General features: G+C 33.6%; 1 protein-coding gene and 1 long non-coding RNA gene across 2 annotated transcripts; both read left to right on the top strand.

Annotated features, from left to right (window-relative positions):
* The first annotated feature begins 452 nt into the window (after positions 1-452).
* LOC122582437 (glycosyltransferase-like KOBITO 1) lies at positions 453-8,234 on the top strand. Its single transcript, XM_043754826.1, has 11 exons — positions 453-916; positions 2,727-2,876; positions 3,011-3,063; positions 3,180-3,288; positions 5,135-5,269; positions 5,468-5,512; positions 5,705-5,892; positions 6,465-6,606; positions 6,733-6,779; positions 7,219-7,306; positions 7,601-8,234. Exons 1-11 carry the CDS (start codon positions 563-565, stop codon positions 7,898-7,900), a joined length of 1,611 nt encoding a protein of 536 aa, XP_043610761.1. The 5' UTR covers positions 453-562; the 3' UTR covers positions 7,901-8,234.
* Positions 8,235-17,690: 9,456 nt separating this feature from the next.
* On the top strand, positions 17,691-19,785 carry LOC122584037. Its single transcript, XR_006321397.1, has 3 exons — positions 17,691-18,049; positions 18,679-18,732; positions 19,616-19,785. It is a non-coding gene; the product is annotated as an uncharacterized LOC122584037 (long non-coding RNA).
* Positions 19,786-20,535: the final 750 nt, after the last annotated feature.

Below are 20,535 nucleotides of genomic sequence, written 5' to 3' on the forward strand. Positions count from 1 at the left end.
CTTATGGTATAGAAGTAAATTAAAAAATGATTCTATTACTTATCCTCCTTGTAGCTTTTTGTAATTAACATTGGGGAGTAATAATATTGTGAATGACATATAAATTTAAAAATAAAGAGACAGGGTGCTCGCGCGATGCAGCGGTGATGGTGGTAACGACAAAGGGGTGGCTGCGACAATTGTGGCGATGATGTGCGGCGGTAAGGGTTAATATGGTTATTTAAGGATTGGAGAATCTATGTTGTAGTTTATTTTATTAAGGGTATTATAGGTATATAGGTAAAGATGTTTAAATTAGTGAATAAATAAAAAGGGTAATATAGTTATTTTAGTTTCTTAATTACTTAAAAGGAAAAAACAATTTGTTTTATATATAGTAGTATAGATAAAATAAAATTACAAAACTATAAAAGTAAGAAAACCTTTGGTCAATTTGCTTGTCATGTGTCAAACAAAACACGAACAGTGTCTCAAATAAAAAAGTGAATCCTAACTCATCTCCCCATCACTCTCTCTTTCTCTCTACTGAAACACATTGATCGACCAAAAATCATTTCTCAAAATGGCAGGAGGTCTAAAACCATCACAAACAACCACACAATTAACAACCACCAACCATTCCTTCACTTCAAGGCTAATCCTTCTATTAACTCTCCTTCCAATCACACTCGCAGCTTTCGCTTTCGCTCTCCAATGGCGTGGCGGAGGTGTCGTTGATATCGAAGATCCGATCTCTAATTGGTCGCCTCAACACAACGCTCATAAGTTCCCCGGAATGGACTCGTCGCCGCTCCCGACGGTTGTTGATCGTCGCGCCTCGAAGTCGGATTGTCTTTCGTTAGGACAATCGGCTTCTCCCTCTTTTCCGTATTATAATGATTGGAAATTTCAGTTTCATTCTGATCTTAAACCTAAGGTATTACTATTAATCTATTCTATATATATATATATGTATATATATGTTTACGTTGATTTGTATTTGTGTTTAAGAAATGTAATATAGTTTAAGTTGTGTATTGTAAGTGAAGCTAGTGGCTTTTAAGTAACTGGATCTGGGGTTAGAGGAACCAAAAATGTTGGATAACAGACCCAGTATCGGACAAATCCCGATAGAGAAACCGTATAGGACATGAATATACATATATATGTGTGTGTGTGTGTGTGTGGGTCTAAGTTTTTTTTTTTAAAGGTGTGAATTACTCGTGAATATCAGGAGGTCTAACATATATTGTCTTAACCGGTTCTATGCCAGAGGGCCTCGCCACAGACTAGATCTACAATTTAAACCCCTCGATAAGAAAAGTCCTATCATCCAGATATCTGGAGAGAAAAACACATTCAGGCCTACCATAGGTGTAAATTAAATATTTGTTTGGCCACCCCAAGTATGTCTAGGGTAGGACTCGAACTTGACCTCTTGTGATGAAACAAGCCTCCTTGCCACTAGACCATTTGGTGATGGTTCGGGGTATAACTGCATAAGTAATATATGAACTTCTAGCAAAAGGTTTGATCGACATAGAAATTTGAACGCTGTGGTCCTTTGGACCCAAATAACCCTTCTCCAAGAATCAGGCCCAAGCAATAAGCAACATATCTTTAAATACCACCCCATGGAGTTGCGAAAGGCGAGTAAACCAAAAAACAAAGGTAAGTTTTTTTCATTTTCGACAAGCGGGAAGTAAGTAATATATGATGAACTTACTTTCTGATGTGTCCCAAATGGAAAACCTTACCTTTTTTTGTTTCACTCGCTTATTTTACTTTTAGGTTTGTACAAATTAGGGGTGTAGAGACTACATTGGGCCAGTGAGACATTTTAGATAGAAAAAACTTTAGAGCATCGTACTTTGGATGACACAGCATTTTCCCTATTTGTATATGTAGCTTTGATTTCTTGTTTCTGTAGTTTTGATTTAGCTATGTGGACCAGAAGCTGAGTCAACAGGTTCTTAAGCTAACAACTAAAACGGTCTGTTGTCGTCTTGATGTTACTTTTCAATTTCATGTAGCTTGACGAAATTCTTATTGCATATATTTTTATTTTTTTATATGCACTTGCATTAATTTATTGAAACCATAAACCATGTAGTATGATTACATGTTCTCAGTTTTCCACGTAGTCCTGGTGCTAGGTAGTGTCATGTGTATAAAAATCAGATTTGTAGTTGAATACGATGTTCATGCATATATGTGTGCCTAGTTTTACCTACGTTTATGTTTCATTAGGCTTGCTTACCCATCTCGTTAAAGATACATAAAGACAAGGTTGCCTTATATTCATTTCTAGAGTTCATAAAGCTACCATTATATGAGAAATGCGAGACTGACATCTGTTACCTTGCCATCTAACAGATGCACTCTTACTTATTGAGGTTTCTTCAAACTCTAGAGTGAGAGTTTATTTTTGTGTTTCTATCTACTACTGGTATCATAAGCGACCACGTTTCATTTTCTGCAAAATATGTGCCAGCTAAAATTAATTACTAAAGTAAGAGTATTTACTTTCTAAACTAAAACGATGAATGATAAACAAACTTAATTGACAACGCCAATTGCTCACTTCCGTTGTGAAAAGTTGGTCTGAGGCTAAAATTTTCAGTTCTGGACTTTATTGATTCCGCAATTTCCAGACTTCTATAATTCATATTTGATTTCTTTTCTAAATTATATGATTCTTTTTTCTTCACTATGACCTGTTCTAACGACATTTTGTATGTGGCCAGATATGTATCACCACTAGTACATCTGCTGGCTTGGAACAGATCTTGCCATGGATGTTCTATCATAAAGTACTCGGGGTTGGAACCTTCTTTCTATTTGTTGAGGGAAAAGCTGCCTCTCCTGATGTATCAAAAGTTCTTGAATCCATTCCTGTACGTTTCAATTTCCGGCTTCTTTTGTAGAATAACTTTTTACAGGAATGGCGATTTCATAGTGTATATTGTAAAATGTACTGTTATATTTTGAAAATATATAAATGCTAAATGAAATTGATGTTTGTATTCAGGGTGTCAAAGTCATTTATAGAACAAAAGAACTAGAAGAGCAACAAGCCAACAGGTTGGTGTTTTTTTACCTATTGATAAAAGGAGTTATTTTAATTTTAAAACACTATAGTTGTCAGCTTTACTTTATTTGTTTGACATCTAAATTTTGTATTCCTTTTGGCATTAAAGTCGGATCTGGAATGAGACGTGGCTGTCAAGTTTCTTCTATAAACCATGTAATTATGAGCTTTTTGTAAAGCAATCACTCAACATGGAGATGGCTATCGTCATGGCTAGGGTATGTGTGTTAATTTTTTTGTATACCAAGCAAGTCATCATTCTATGTTGCTATTGCTTAGAGTTGGCATAATGGGTGATGGGGTTTGGTCACTATACGCAATTTTTTAAAGGTCCAAACGGGTCCTATTGGGTTGTGACCTGAAACACTTTTTGACCAGAACTTTTAATATTTCTGAAGTAGTTGGTGTGCTATATATGACTATATGATTACATAAGTTGTATATATTTAGTAGCTTTAAATCTTTGACTAAAAGGTTCAGGATGTTTTGATGTATCGAGCATAGGGGACTGATAGAACCCATAAATCAACAAGGATAAGTTACTGATATTTATTGCTGTAAAACCAAAAGATTACAAGATAGTTGACCCAATTCGAGATGGGTTAATCTCTATCATTGATAGCACCCAGAAATCAACAAGGATAAGTTACTGATATTTATTGCTGGAAACCAAAAGATTACAAGATAGTTGACCCAATTCGAGATGGGTTTATCTCCATACAACCCTATTCGAGATGGCTAGTTCTCCTAGAACAAACAAAGCTTGCTAATTGTAAATAACCAGACTGCACAACAAATGAAAACTAGAATAAATATATAATGTAAATTCTAAGGCAGTTTCTTCTCCTACTTTTCAGCACCCATAACCGACTAAAAACTCCCTGTTAATTCCAGTCTCTTCTATTGGGTTAAATGGGTAAGGTTGGAGCCCATTTAGGTAGGGTTCATATCAATACATCACACCCCAAAAATCGACTTGTCCTCAAGTCGGGTGAATAGCTTCTGAGTTGCTGGTCCATCATTGTTCTCAGTCGGGAGAGAGCTGTAGTTGCTTAGGTTGTCCCAAGAACTTCAACTAGTTTATATCTCAGCACACTCCCTATTTGAACTTGATTTACATGTTGAGCCCATATAACATCTTTTTCATCAGAAAGTAAGCATGGCCCATTGGTTTTTGGGGATGGGAATGAATCGTTTGAGGTTGCAGTGAGGCGAGGAGGAATGTAGGTACCGGTGTAGGGTGGTGGCGATTTGATAACAGTTGGTAGTGGTATGGCAGAAGCAGGTTGTGGTGCGGAGGCAGAGACGGGTGGAGCAGTTGGTAAGGTCCCTTTGACCAGATCTTCATCTTCAGTTCTGATCCTGCAAGGTTAATAAATGTGATAGGATCAGTTACTAGACTTGACTGGACCTGAATAGAGGGTGTTCCATGCCTCTGAGCATGTATTTTTGCAATTTTCTCCAACAATGCCATCATGGACTTTAATGTGCCTTCAATCATTGCCCATGTAATAGCCTCTGAATCCTCTTCTTCTTCTTCTTCTTCTTCTTCTTCTTCTTCTTCTTCTTCTTCTTCACTTTTCCGGGTGTTAACCATCTCGTAATGTCCTGGCAACGGAACCATTGATAGAACCCTGAAATCACAAGGATAAATTACTGATATATATTGCTGGAAAACCAAAAGATTACAAGATAGTTGACCCAATTCGTGATGGGTTAATCTCCATACCACCCTATTCGAGATGTGTAGTTCTCATAGGACCAACAAAGTTGGCTAATTGTAAATAACCAGACTGCACAACAAATGAAAACTAGAATAAATATAGTGTAAATTCTAAGGCAGTTTCTTCTCCTACTTTTCAGCACCCATAACCGACTAAAAACTCCCTGTTAATTCCAGCCTCTTCTATTGGGTTAAATCGGTAAGGTTGGGGCCCATTTAGGTAGGGTTCGGATCAGGGACCTTCAAACCGTTTATCTCTTTCCTTATAAGCTATTTTGTTTTACCTGTTTGGCCCCTTGTCTACTGCTTGTCCATGACATCTTTGCTTTTGAAATTGGTAGAAAGCAGGCATGGACTGGATACTTCATCTCGACACAGACGAATTAATGCACCCAGCTGGTGCTGGGGAGTATTCTTTAAGGCAGATACTTCGTGATATTCCCAGTGATGTGGATATGGTCGTGTTTCCGAATTATGTAAGTTATCTTAGAATTCTGATGAATTCAATGGATGTAAATAACTGCTCTGAAGTTTGAAAATCTGGAATAATTGCACAAGTTATGAAACTGTTATGGTTGAAAAACCCTGACAAATACAAATGTTCGACATGGTATTCACTTTTCACTTGTATATTAGTAGCTGACATAGGAAATACTTTTGCTACCTCTGTACAGGAGAGTAGTGTCGAGCGTGATGACATCACAGATCCTTTTCTAGAGGTATGTCTCATTCTATAATGGTTTTGACTTAACCAGCTACGTGTTACTTTTCTTTTTCCTACATGTAATCGGTTAAGGTAAACAAGATATTCATTCTGAGTTCTTTTCTTTCAGTACTATTCTGATAGTTAGCATATAGTTGAACTTAAAATGAATCCTTCTCTAAAATATTTGTTGTATTTATTTGATTAGGTTTCAATGTTTAAACGAAATTATGACCACCTCCCAAAGGACACTTATTTTGGTATGTACAAAGAATCTACTCGTGGGAACCCCAACTATTTTTTGACTTATGGGAATGGGAAATCAGTTGCTCGGATTCAGGATCATCTACGGCCTAATGGTGCTCACAGATGGCACAATTACATGAAAACTCCAAAGTATGTCGATTCTAGTCGCTATTTTTTTTTTAACCTTTATAACCTTTGGAGTATTAGCTGATAGTGTGCGGATTTGCGTATAAAGTGATTGTATGATATTTAATAATCAGAATCAGGTAGGCTGGTGTATTAAATGGGCTTCTTTTTCATTATATAGTTTTGTTAATCAGATACTATATGTTTCGATGAATTCTGATTTTGTAAGGTTTTAAAAATATGTGAAAGAGCCAAAAAGGACATTATTACAGATAAAAACAGAGACATTTTCTGAAATGAAAGTGAAAATAAGTTTAACTAAGGAGTAAACAGGTACATTTCGTTTATCTTTAGATACGTTTTGTTGTAGCTGGTATTATAACTCATTATTGAAAACAAATCATTTACCCTAAAATAATTAGAATCGGAAGCAGAGTCGGCTTATCCAAACATGAAAACCATGTCCACGTGTAGCTATTGTGACTTAGGTTATAAGATAATCAGGTCCGAAACGAAATACCAAACTTTCACTAACATGATTTAAGCGATTACTCTACCAGTGTTGTGTAACAATTCTTCATTGTGATCACCCCCAGGGAGATAAAACTGGAAGAGGCTGCTGTTCTACATTACACATATGCCAAATTCTCGGACTTGACTTCAAGACGAGATAGATGTGGCTGCAAGCCTACTAAAGACGATGTCAAAAGATGCTTTATGTTGGAGTTTGATAGAGCAGTAAGTTCCTTTGTTTTTTCTAAGTTATATGCAACAAATTGTAGTTTATATGTTTGTGTTTTATGCTTCACCTCCGTTCTTAAAATTTTGAGGAACTCTAATGAGCATATTATTCACATGATTCAGGCATTTATAGTTGCGTCAACCTCCACAGAAGAAGAAAAGCTGAACTGGTAAACTATCAAATGACCAAACTTCTTAATTACATAAAATAGCTGTGATTCTTCTTACATTTCTTTCTATCTTTTATTTCTTTTGGATTCCCTTATATAAGTATGGCCAATTGGTCACTGTAGGTGGGAATTTTGACTCGGTTACTTATGAATGGTTAATTTAAGATATCACTGATGGGTCAAAGAAGGAAATGGGTCGAAGGGTTTGGAAGTTTCTCAAAGTGTATCTCAATGCATTTCCAAAATGATTCTAATTAAGAAGTCGATCTTTATAGAAAGATTAATTATTTTATGTTGAGTCATTCTGATGCCTTGAAAATAATTTTTTTAGAGTTTTACAAAATAATGTTTCAAGAACACCCAACACAATATCTTTGCTCATTGTAAAATTGACAGAGAGACTGTAACATTGATTTAATTCTGCTTGTGACTTAACCAGGTATCGTGAACACGTGGTGTGGACTGACAAAACAGTAAACTTGAAACTACTGAGGAAAGGCATATTAACTCGCATATATGCTCCGTCGGTAAGAATTTCAGACACATCTTTAAATCAAACAATTGCTACAATTATATCAGTCAAACGATACAATTTTGGGATGAAAGAAGGTATTTGTATTCTAAATATTTATACACTAATTGACCTTTTAGCTCCAATTCTTGATCCATCATAACTGTTCTTCAACTTTAGTCGTTATCACCAAAAAGTTTGCATTCATATTCTATCACTTGACATTGGACATGCTTTGTTTCATATTTAAGGCCAAGACATTTTGACTATTGGGATTAAGATCTTACTGTTATTATGTGCTTTGATACAGGTTATCATTGAGGGTTTGAAGGAGTCAGGTGTGTTTAACTCTGTGATCGCTAAAGCACCTGCAACTCTCTCAAGGGACAAATTTTTAGCTTCCATTGAGAGTAGCAACTCTTCAAGGGCTAGTGGATCCCACTCACAACCTCCGAGAAAGATAGGGAAAAAGTCAGAGAACCAGTCCCATGCAACAGTTAGGAAGGCTTTGGAAGCTACTGAATTTGACCAAGTAGCTGTGCCGCCATTGTCTCCTCCTGGTCCCACCATGGAAACATATGAAAATGACCTCATAGTCCAGTCTAGATAGTTCTATATATGTGCATGTGTGCTGCTTTAATGATTTTGTGTGTGTTTCATGAAGATAAATGGGGTGATTGAAGCATAGTACTTGTCGGTAGAGTTGACACTTGATTATGGAAGTAGTTCCTGATCGTATTACTCAAGCGTCGAAATGTACGTGAAGAGAGAGGTGTGGGGTGGAATGGGGTAGGGGGTGTAGAAGGTACAAGTTGATCAATTTAGATTCATTGTGGCATATGTGGTCTAATATATGTATAGATGTATTTAAACTGTCAAGGAGCATAACATTGATTAATACCTGTTTAGCCTTTTACTTGTGAATTAGTTCTGCCCAGTCATGAGAATATTCGGCTGGTTGAACACTTGAACTTGATTCTATTCTTAAAATATCTACAAAGCTCATCTTTTATAAATCTCCTCTTCAAATTTCTACACCCAATCTACCTCTCAAGAGCCGACGTTAAACTTTTGTCACCAAACTGAACGTTCACCTTTTAACATCACTTGTTACTAGCTGCTTTACCTTTCTTTCATCGTCTTTAACTGTATCTCACAACAAACTGGATAGGTCACAATGTGTTAAACTAGTCTAGAACTAAAAGTACGACAAGCTCCAATGCTTCTCTATTTTACCGTTTGTCTTATACCTGTGGTCGTGGAAACAAGCGCACAAGCGGGCCTTGGTTTAAGGCTTTCAAGTTTGAACTAGGCTTATGTTTGCAACCATTTGTTTAAGTCCATGAACTCCAAATGACCATCGTAAATTCGTAACTCGTAAGATTGATTATTTTCCAAATTTTACCGTTTGTCTTATACCTATATTTTGTTTGTTGTATGTGTTCGTGTGAACAATTTATAAGAAGGTCATAATATTGAATATTCATTTGAAATTACACATATGTATCGATTTGAAATTATTTTTTAACCCACATTCTAAATAATTAATATGACAAATATTATGATATATCTAAATCTTGATGCAATAGTTTATATGTATGAATGTTTAGAAAATATAATATGTTTCTAATACAAATATAATATTGTTAAGCATTACTAATACAAATATAATATATTTGCTTTTGGATTAAAAAATTGCACACTATATTATCTATCTAAAGACAATGTTAGTTTTTTGTTTTAGTTTGATTTAACTATTGTTTATTTTTAAGAATATATCCAACATATAATTAATTATAATACCATATTTTTCCATTTTTTTTACACTATAATACTCCGTAATTCTTTTTTCACATAAAATATATTTAAATTTTTATCAAAAAAAATAATGATAAAACTGTTATAGAATAAATATGTTTTTGATAATATATTTCTATAACTGCCTGTTATTTTTCAATACGTATTTTTAATATATTGAGTGATATATAAAGGGATATATTCCCTACAACATCATGTAGCCACTTTCCTGCCGTAACTTCTTTAAAAATTTAAACATTATCTATATCTATATCTATATTATATTATAAAACAGATTCCTCTTGTCTAACATTTTAGTTTCAACATTAACTTTCCTAAAATACCCCTTATCTATTCAATATTTACCTAAAATAACTATATTACCATTGGCCTCTCCTTAAATTTTAACTAATCATTTTTTTTCTCTCTTCTTCATAAATCATTTATTCCTCCAATTCATTCAAAATCTTTTAACTCAAAAACCGTACATCGATAAATTATAAAAATTATATGGGTATTCTTAAAATTTCATGCTCTTTCATTAAAGATATTATTTGATATACTTTCGACGGATTTTTAAATCCGAGGGCGGAGCCCGTACGGTTAAGACATTTGGCTATCACACTCTATGACTTATTTCACCCACCATCTCACAACCGCGACACACGGATACTTGCTCTCGTCATATTAAATACATTTTCTATGCTTTCTTTAGTTTCAGACTTTACTTATTTTGTTTACCTTTATTTTATATCTATAATCGATCGCACATGTCAAAAAAAAAATTATATCTATAATAATTTATAATAAAGAAATGTATTTTTATGTCCTTGTGATGTGCTTGATCAAAGCTATCAATTAATATCTTCAACAGCTATATATATTTTTAGGTGCACATCGGATTTTAGTTTCAATTTAAATTTAATTTTTATAAATGTATGTTTGTGCAAATTTTAAGAACAATTAATTATGTTCTTGTACATTTGCCAATGTCAAATATCTTTTATATATATATATATATATATCTTTATAGTGAAGTATTTCTGATTTTATTGCAGTTTTATGACAATTCTCATGGGTATGTGGTTTCTGATGTCATATAACAACGTAATTTAAGTGACATAAAACATAATTTTTAGCTAAATATGTACAAGAAATCATTGATCTTGAACTTTTATTTGAAAAAATGCATCAAACCAGAGCTGCTGCAACGTGCAGGTACTAAACTAATATATATATATATATATTAGACCTTCCATATTTTAAGAACCAATTTTTTTGCAAGAACCATAAGAACTCTCATATTATCAATTGGATCATATGTTTTTTTTTTTCATTCACATGTGAAATGATATAAAAAAGTATGTCGTAGAAAAAACTTTTTTTAAAAACCTTCAAAATAGCCTATCGTAAACTTGTGAATGAATATGTTTACGTTTTCGTTCACATGTTAACAAACGTGTATATATAAGGTTTTGAAAAAAACTTTCTCCTGCAACATATACTTTAATAACGTTTCACATGTAAATGAACAAAAAAAACATGTACTCCAATACATAATTTAATAGTTCTCAAAGTTCTTAAAAAAAATGGGTTCTCAAAATAAGGGTCATATATATATATATATTTCATGGGGATAACTTAGATGATGTTAACATCATCTTGGTTAGATGATGTTGCTCTCATAAACCGTAAAAATCATGGGGCTTTTTGACATGTGTAAAAATTGATTTAAATGAGTTTGTGAGAACAACATCATCCAACAAAGATGATGTTAACATCATAAATCATTTTCCCATATTTTATATATATAACAAGTCACTTTACTTCAAAGCTTTACACCATCATCAAAAATCATCTACCTCATACATATTTTGCGTACATCGTACTCAATGGCAACAAACTTAATTGTATTTTTTGAAGTCTTTATTGAGAGTGAACTATAGACGGAAACTATGTACATCAAACTGTTTCCAACGAGGCACTAAACATTTTTTTAGTTTGCAAAGGGAATCATAGCGCTCAAGGGGGGCCACCATATTGTTACATGTTCTCACCGTTTCACCATATACAAACCGGACACATTTGTCAATCTGGTGACTACAAGCACGGAACCGGAATCGGAGGGAAGGTCGCAAGAGGTGGATTTGAGAGTGAACCATATATATTGAACCACACTAAATGTGGCCTACTCGTAATGGCAAACACGGATGGAGAAGAAGTTGGCTCCCAATTTTACATCACGTTTGACATACTTCCTGACATTGATGGTAAACATGTTGTATTTGGGGAGGTTATGACAAACTCTTTGGAGATTCTCAATAAAATATAGTCGTTGGCTGGATCTCCTATTGACCATCCTACTAAAAAAGTTGTCATTGACCATTGTGGGGTAATGAACGAGAGCGACAAAGTGTATACCGGAGCGTCGTATAAGTAGTGAAAGTTTCACTTTAATTTTTTAAAATTTTACTTTAACTTCTTTTATTATACAATTTTTCTTCCATTACAGTTGGTTAGAATGCAGACATATCGACTTTTGAACATGAGATGTTTGTATTAATCTTTCTTATCTATATTTAACTTGTAATTTTGATTTTTTAATTATGTATGCATATAACATATATCATTGTTGGTATTTATTTTGCTTATAACATAATTATGTATATAAAAACATTCTAAACGATCATTAATTTTTTTAAATCTGATATAACAAAAATAGTTCTCAAGTGGATGGGCTCAACATAAAAATTGACGTTCATTGGTTATTTAGTCTTACGACTTAACATACTAAAGACCGACCATTTGTAAGTTAAGTCTGTCCACTTAAGGATTATTTTGTTATATCTTATGAGTAGGATTTGAAAAATTAATGATCATTTAGAATGCTTTTATATACGTAATTATGTTATAAACAAAATAAATATCAACAATCATATATGTTTTTAAAAGTAAAAACATCAAAATAACAAGTTAAGCATAGATATGAAAGATTAATATCAACATCTCATGCTCAAGAGTAGATATGAGTGCGTTCCAACCAACTGTAATGAAAGAAAATATTGTATAAAAAAAAGTTAAAATAAAATTTAAAGAAATTAAAGTGAAATTTTCACTACATATACGACGCCCCGGTATACTCTTTGTCGCTCCCGTTCATTACCCCACAATGGTCAATGACAACTTTCTTTGTAGGACGGTCTTTAGGAGATCCAGCCAACGACTCTATTTTTTTTTAGAACCTCCAAAGAGTTTGTCATAACCTCCCCAAATACAACATGTTTACATCGAGGTCACGAAGTATGTCCAAAAGTTATGTAAAATTGGGAGACAACTTCTTCTCCATCCGTGTTTGCCATTACGAGTAGACCATATTTAGTGTGGTTCAGTATATATGGTTCACTCTCAAATCCACCTCTTGCGACCTTCCCTCCGATTCCAGTTCCGTGCTCGTAGTTACCAGATTGACAAATGTGTTCGGTTTCAATATGGTGAACGGTGAGAATATGTAACAATATGGTGGTCCCCCTTGAGCGCTATGATTCCCTTTGCAAACAGCTTCTTTTGGGAACAGTTTGATGTACATAGTTTCCGTCAATGGAAATTTCGAAAAATACCATTGGGTTTGTTGCCATTGGCTATCATGTACGGAAAATATGTGTTAGGTAGATTTTTGATGATGATGTAAAACTGTCAAGTAAAGTTACTTGTTATATATATATATATATATATATTCTTGTACATATTCTATAATTAATAAACAACATGGTTGGATCAATGATAAACACCTGGCCTCTGTAAACAGAGGTCATGAGTTCAATCCTCATCCCATACAAAGGTTGGAGGGTCTTTTCTACCATTTAGGTAGAAACTGTAAGCAGCCTCCCTTCTTAGGTATGGATAAGGTCTGCCTACATTTGAAAAAAAGCAGCAAGGTTGGATCAAGTGGTTAACACCCTTACCTCTGGAGACTGAGGTCATGGGTTCTATCCTCATCCCTTGCAAGGCCGGAGGTCCTTTTTTATCTTTAGATAGAACCTGAAAGCAGCCTCTCAACACCGTCGTGGTAGGAGTAAGACTGTCTACATCTTAACCTCCCCCATACACCGTCGAGGTATTGGGACCCAAAACCCGTAAAAGACGGCATTGGGCGTTACTTACCTACTTAAATAAAACATGTTGATTATTATAAAAATTGCTTTGTATTGAAAATTATTAGTGGTATGTATATTTGTTATATCTTTTGTAAAATGACAATATAAAGTTAAATGTGTATATTACTTATTGAAATATTTATATATTAGAGATAGTTAATGACATGTTACATTTATATACTATCGTAATTTAACAAACATTGATAAAAATGTTATAAAATGATGATGTTGTCATTTTTATCTATTTTTAAAATTTTTTCTAGACATCACATACATATCGATAATATCTTTTATTTAAATATCATAAAATATTAACTATTAACACAAGTTGAGTAGCAACAACCACCATCTAACATGGATAATTCCACTTCAGACCTGTAAAAGAAAAAATAGGTACAAACATAAAAATTTTACTAAATATTAAAAATGATAAAATAAAAAAAAATACCTCATATCTCTATATATAAACTGCAAAAATAAATGAACTGTTATGAATATTTATGGAATGGATGTCCATATCTTTTAGGAGATCTTTTATACATATTGGAAGATTACGACTTGGAGAATAAGTTACAATTGTACTATAAATATATGAGCCTCTTATGAGATGAATAATAGAATTTCTTCATTTTCCTTTATATCTCTTGTCTTTCTTTATTGTTCTTTATTTTACAATTTTACAACACGTTATTAGCACTTTTGTTCTACAAATCTGAGTTTAGGTCATCGATTGAGTTTTCATCCGAGAAAATCTCAAAGAAAATCATAAGGGAAACATAATTATTCTCGTTAGTTGGGATAGAGCATAAATATATTGAGGTCATAGCACCTAAAATAAACATATGATCGAGGTAACTCTGAACTATTCTTAATCTTTTATAATTATATGTTATTTGTTTTTCTTGGTTTGATAGTTTCATGGTTGAGTTTCAAAATCCAATTGGAGAAAAGAGACCAGACGTAGTAGACAATGTAGATGCGCTTCAGGTAAAAAGTTCTACTTTAACTCTTATACCTGATTGATTTATATAGGAATGCATTATGCATGAATGAAAGTATTAACAAGCGGATAAGTGAATTTGGGATCTGTTTCAACACATTGATATATGTAAATATATATAGTTGTTTGTTAATAAAACAATGAAACACATACTAAGCTGACATGTTTCATATATGTACGAGGGGAGTAATTATGAAGATAATTTTCATCAATGAGGATCCACACTATATAATTGATGTTCTTTCTTTGGTTAACCTACGTAATGTTAATTTGTTAAGGGATTTTAAATACATATTATTTTTAGTAAAGAATAAATTTTGATTTTCAATGATCGAAAGTCTCGAACTAGTGTGCTGAGATATAAACTAGTTGAAGTTCTTGAGACAACCTAAGCAACTACAGCTCTCTCCCGACTGAGAACAATGATGGACCAGCAACTCAGAAGCTATTCACCCGACTTGAGGACAAGTCGATTTTTGGGGTGTGATGTATTGATATGAACCCTACCTAAATGGGCTCCAACCTTACCCATTTAACCCAATAGAAGAGACTGGAATTAACAGGGAGTTTTTAGTCGGTTATGGGTGCTGAAAAGTAAGAGAAGAAACTGCCTTAGAATTTACATTATATATTTATTCTAGTTTTCATTTGTTGTGCAGTCTGGTTATTTACAATTAGCAAGCTTTGTTTGTTCTAGGAGAACTAGCCATCTCGAATAGGGTTGTATGGAGATAAACCCATCTCGAATTGGGTCAACTATCTTGTAATCTTTTGGTTTCCAGCAATGAATATCAGTAATTTATCCTTGTTGATTTCTGGGTGCTATCAATGATAGAGATTAACCCATCTCGAATTGGTCAACTATCTTGTAATCTTTTGGTTTTACAGCAATAAATATCAGTAACTTATCTTTGTTGATTTATGGGTTCTATCAGTCCCCTATGCTTGATACATCAAAACATCTTGAACCAGTTTACCAATTATTCAGTTAATTTTGATATAATTAGCGATTGGATAATTAAGAATTGCAATGATGAAATATCTAATTTATCTATAAGACACTCTCTTGATTGATTAATTATATGATATGTACAATTATATTAGTAAAAGATATGGTTTATGTATTATTGAATAATGTGACTATTATATTCGAAGTGTCAAATTATTTGATTCTTTTGAAAATACATGAGAAATTATATATCATGAGAAACAAGATTTGATAATACATGTGGCTTGTACAAAGAATATGTTAGTCTATACGAAAGTTTATAGAAATTAAATATCTTGATTACTTGGCATGACCGATTGGACCATCCCAGGTCAATGATGATGCGAAATGTATTGAAAAGTGAAAAGATTTTTCAAAGTGATTATTTAAATTGAGGTCATTTGCTCCAAATAAGAAAGTATATGACAAGAAAGATACGGATTGAATTTTTTTAATTTGTTGGAACATATGTAAAGGAGATGTAAGTAGGCCTATACATCGTCCATATTGACCATTTAGTGTTTTAAATCGATGCATCGTCTAAATGGGTCATCAAAATCGCAACATGAAGTTTGCGTAATTAATTGCTCATTTTGTAAGATTGAGAGCATGTTCCATATTGTTGGCAATAATGATTATTAAGAGCAAATGAATGAATATAGATTGGGGCCATGTTATTATTTAACATGCAATAATTTGAATTCGCATCATGCCAAGAATTTATCGTGTTTCCTCCCCATTGAAATTGGTTTATGGTCGGAAACCACGTATTAAAAAAAATGAGATTTTAAAGAATGTTGGAAATAATGTTGGGAAAATAGACGTGCCTTGGAAGTGTGTAGGCTTATGCTTTGATTCAGTTCGAAACTGTCTGATTAAACTAGACATTAGTATGGCTGTTTTGGGTATGAGTTGGAACATGAAAGAGGTGTACGTATTCAAAAAGCCATCATTGAAAGATTTGTTTATGGCTTAAGTTTCTCATTGACATGATTTAATTTTTCCAACATTAGAGGGAGATGTTCCCAACATTAGGGAAAGTGGAAAGCAGCTAAAGATATAAAAATGAATTATCAAAGATCCTCACACCATTGAATATAAGCTTAAAGTTTGTGGGATAATTCATTCATAATATTTAGTAATTGCCAGCAATGTTAACTGACCAAAAAGCTGCTTATGCTCTGATTGATAATGAGTGATGGAAAAGTCGATTCCAAAATAAAAGCCTCGAAATAAAAGGAGCATAAAATTTAGATGGTCAAAGTCGAGGTACAAAGACCCCAAAAGAGATTGATGGTGAGAAACTAGACATGGAGGTATTTGAGAAACCCCGGGTACCTGGAAATAATGAGATCTCATGATTTGTGACATGTCTAGAGACTTATGGAATCGAAAATAAAAATGACGTCGAAATTGATTGAATATGATAGTGATAAAAGTATGTATAATTGTGAGGATCTTGAAAGCATGCATGCACATAATATTAATATGATATGATATGGATGATTGGCCAAAGATGAAAAGACGCTAGTAGTTTGGGACATGAAATCCAAACACTTGAAATTACAGAAATCATATGGTGGAAGCAACTAAATTGAAAGTCTGGCAAAATGAGAAAGTCTTGGTTCGCGTCTAAAGAATATGAAAAGAGCTCATTCGATATTGAGATTTCATGAGGAATATAAAATTCATGAAACATGCCTTGTGATTTAAAATGATGGAAACACGTGTGAAATGTTCTCGAGAATAGAAAATATTATGTTTGAAACTTATAGAGAAATCCGGATATGAGTATGATATAAGTTTCATGTATTGATGATTTGAATCTTAGTGATAAATGATGTTCATGTTTATGAGGTCAAACGATACTGTAATGCCCCTTTTGACTTTCATGAAACGACATAACTCGATTTAATAGAAAAATAAGGATTTTTTTTTACTTGATATACCCACTGCGCCGCAGTGGGTGGATGCAATCCCCACTGCGCCGCAGTGGAAGTAACATGCTCCCTGGATCCGAGAATCCCCACTTGTAACATCCCGAACTTTTTAGTTTATTTTGTTGACTTTGACCGTTAGTCATAGCTGCCATTCCGTTAAGTAGTTTTGTAATCGATGGAGATAATTATTGTGAGATGGATTATAGTGTTCTATGGATATTATTATGTAATAACTAAGTAGATTAAAGTACGTCAATTAGGTGGAATAATTGGTGTCATTTACATGGTTAATGTTCGGTTTATTATCGTTTGAGTGTATAGTTGTTAATTAAAGTTAAAATATTATTAACTATGTCAAAGGGTCTAATTGTGATGAAGTTAGAAAGCCTTAGATCCTTTTTATATATTATTTAACCCTAAACCTAAAATATATGCGTACAATGAAAAGAGAGAAATCACTTTGTTGTCCATTAGTAGCCGTCGAAATTATAAAGCCATCAAATATTCTTTAGTTTTGAGGTAGCCGCCGCCATCAAGATAAGAAGTCGGAAAGCGATCCAAATTAGTAATCAAAATAATTATATTGGTTGTTTCTCTTGGTGCCGTTAATAGATAAGAAGAAAATCGAAAGCTCTAGATGCAATTAAGAAAAGAGAAAGTCTCGATGGTTTTGTGTAGATACTAGAGTTTTTATTGTTATCTCATTGGAGTCGCCCAAGTCCATATCGAAACTGCCCGAGGGTTGGTTGTTCATTACGTTAGTTTTGAAACCCGAGAAGGAAAGAGTCGGTCTCACGTGAGTATGACGGATATAAGTGAGATCCAAAGCGAGTTTCAATTCATTCAAGTGTCATAGCCTCGGCTTGGTTTCGTTTAGAAGGTATATTTAACTCGATCTTCGTTTCAAATTAGAATTTGTGTGTTTACGTATGGATAAGATGCTATAGAGTTATTCATCGAGCCTGAGTAACAATAACAAAATTTGATAACTTATATGATCATCCTTTATAACGTAGAGCCCCCCGATTTCAAATAGTAACTTAGGCTGGTATATGGATCATATATGGTAGTCTCGTGTAGTTTGAAAATTGACAATTATCTAATAATATGTGAGGTAGTTACTATTATTGAAGCAAGTCCTGAAGCTACCTACGTGAATGGTGAATGTTGTCCGTTAATGATGAATAATACTGTTAGCATATAATCTAAAGTTACCATTGGAGTTATATATGTAAAGATAATATAACAAATATATTTTAATAAGTTGTATGATGTTACATTTATATGGAATTCATACAGATTAGTCTTAGTGATATTAGAAATCATGAAATTGGATTAGTCATGAATGGGTGGAATTATACGATACATCTAGGATTATTAATTAATATGCAAGGGCTGATGGTGGAGTTAAATTATTAAGTGTTACTAGTAGTGTTCATGCAGGTATTTTTAGACGCGTTAATATAGTTGATATTAATATTTGCGTCTTTATATTATTTAACTATATAGGTATACGAGCATTGATGAAGCAACGAGTCGAGTTGCATAATTCTTTTATCTGAGGTAAGATAACTTACTTTTGACACTTAGGGACACAATAAAACTTAGTTTTAATAATTAACTAAACTCCTCTTTTATGTTGTTTCAACTATCTCATGCATATGTTAGGTGTGGGATATAGGTGGTGGGTTTATTTGATGTTGTCAAAGCATGCTTGGGTAGAAATGATTTTAATGGTGTATTGTTGATATATGTAGCTTATTGTTTGTGTGGTAAATGATTTATGTGGACTTGTACACATAGTACACTAGACATGATTTAGGTTGTCATGTCACGTGCACATATGAGGGCTCTAAAATATTATGTAGATTTTTGTGTGATATATTTTAATATATCTTTTGGTGAAAGTCTCGAGCATTAGTGTAAGAGTTAAACTTAACCCACATGACGTCTATTTAGGCGGAGTGTGCTATGGCGTCACTTGGAACCCCGATCAGGTTCTCTTGTGAATACAACCTAGTGTTTAGAGTATTTCGGGTGTTGTGGTTGACCACCTGGTGTTAACGGAATACTCATGGATTTGGTTATGCTTATCCATAACGACATAGATGGACCACCGTAAGATCTACCCATCAAGTCGGGTGTGGGGATCCATATTTGGCTATTTAGCCGCCTCACACAACCTTTTTATGTAGTTTATTATGGCATAACCTTTTGGTGATTTATGTAGCTTATGCAGTTATGTGGATATTGGTGACTATGGAGGATTGCTAGGCACATTGTAGGATTTGATGATTCTTATTATGCAGTTTATGTTGTTTGGTGTTTATGCCTTTATGTATGCATGAGTTGATTTATTAAAGAGTTTTAATTGGCAATCCTTTCATTTATACTAACCTGTTATCTTACCTGACACTTGTTTTGTGAAACTGTGTTGTGCCCTCAGGTTAGGCATTGATCAGTGGTTGGTAGCTTGCTTGTGAGACGGGTAGCTATTATTGGAGCTTTTGGACGTTGGCTTTAGTTACCCATAGTTGCACTATTTAAGAGGACTTATTTATTAGCCCTTTTGGCTTTTATTACGTTGACTGTCTTTATTGAGGTTGATTGTGGATTTCATTTACATTATCGTGATGATACTTTTAGTAACACCTTTTAAGACATTATTTATGATTTATTGATTCTGCTAGGAATCAATTGAGATTTTTAAAAGTCGCTTCCGCATTTTATAAACAGTGTTATATTTAAAGTTGAAATTTTTTTGAAATCCACATTTTTATAAAGTAGGGTGTTACACCATTGCGCCGCAGTGGGTAAAATTACCCCCACTGCGCCGCAGTGGGCATTAGTTCAGCAACACCAAAAATCGTTAGATGCTTAATCAAACTTACAGACTACCAAAATCAAAACCAAACTTCATAATACAACATTTCTAAGTTCAAATAAGTTTTCTACTCAGAAATAAGCAAGGTAAAAGTATCCGTTGACCAAACATTCATTTTACAACCAAATGGGTCAATTACCCGAGTTGACATCTTACAAATGACGACGTACAAAATTAGAAATTTCGGCATGACCCATTCGTAAAATCATCATCCAAACCTGTTACGGATTATGAGTTTCTCCAAAACACATTTAAACAAAATCAATACATTACAACTACAAAATGACCCATTTAAAATACCCAAAAACTCGAGTCTAACACTAGACATCATAATAATTCTCCAAAAAGACATAACAAGAGTACAAAGAGCCGATAGTTCAAAGGGGTCACTATCGGTCCTATTACCAATACCATTATCCGCATTTAACCAAAGCAATCCATATCCATTAAGCATCTTTAACTTCAATCTTTACAATACTTAC

This window comes from Erigeron canadensis, chromosome 9 (genome assembly GCF_010389155.1).
Source record: "Erigeron canadensis isolate Cc75 chromosome 9, C_canadensis_v1, whole genome shotgun sequence".
Lineage (NCBI taxonomy): Eukaryota > Viridiplantae > Streptophyta > Magnoliopsida > Asterales > Asteraceae > Erigeron > Erigeron canadensis.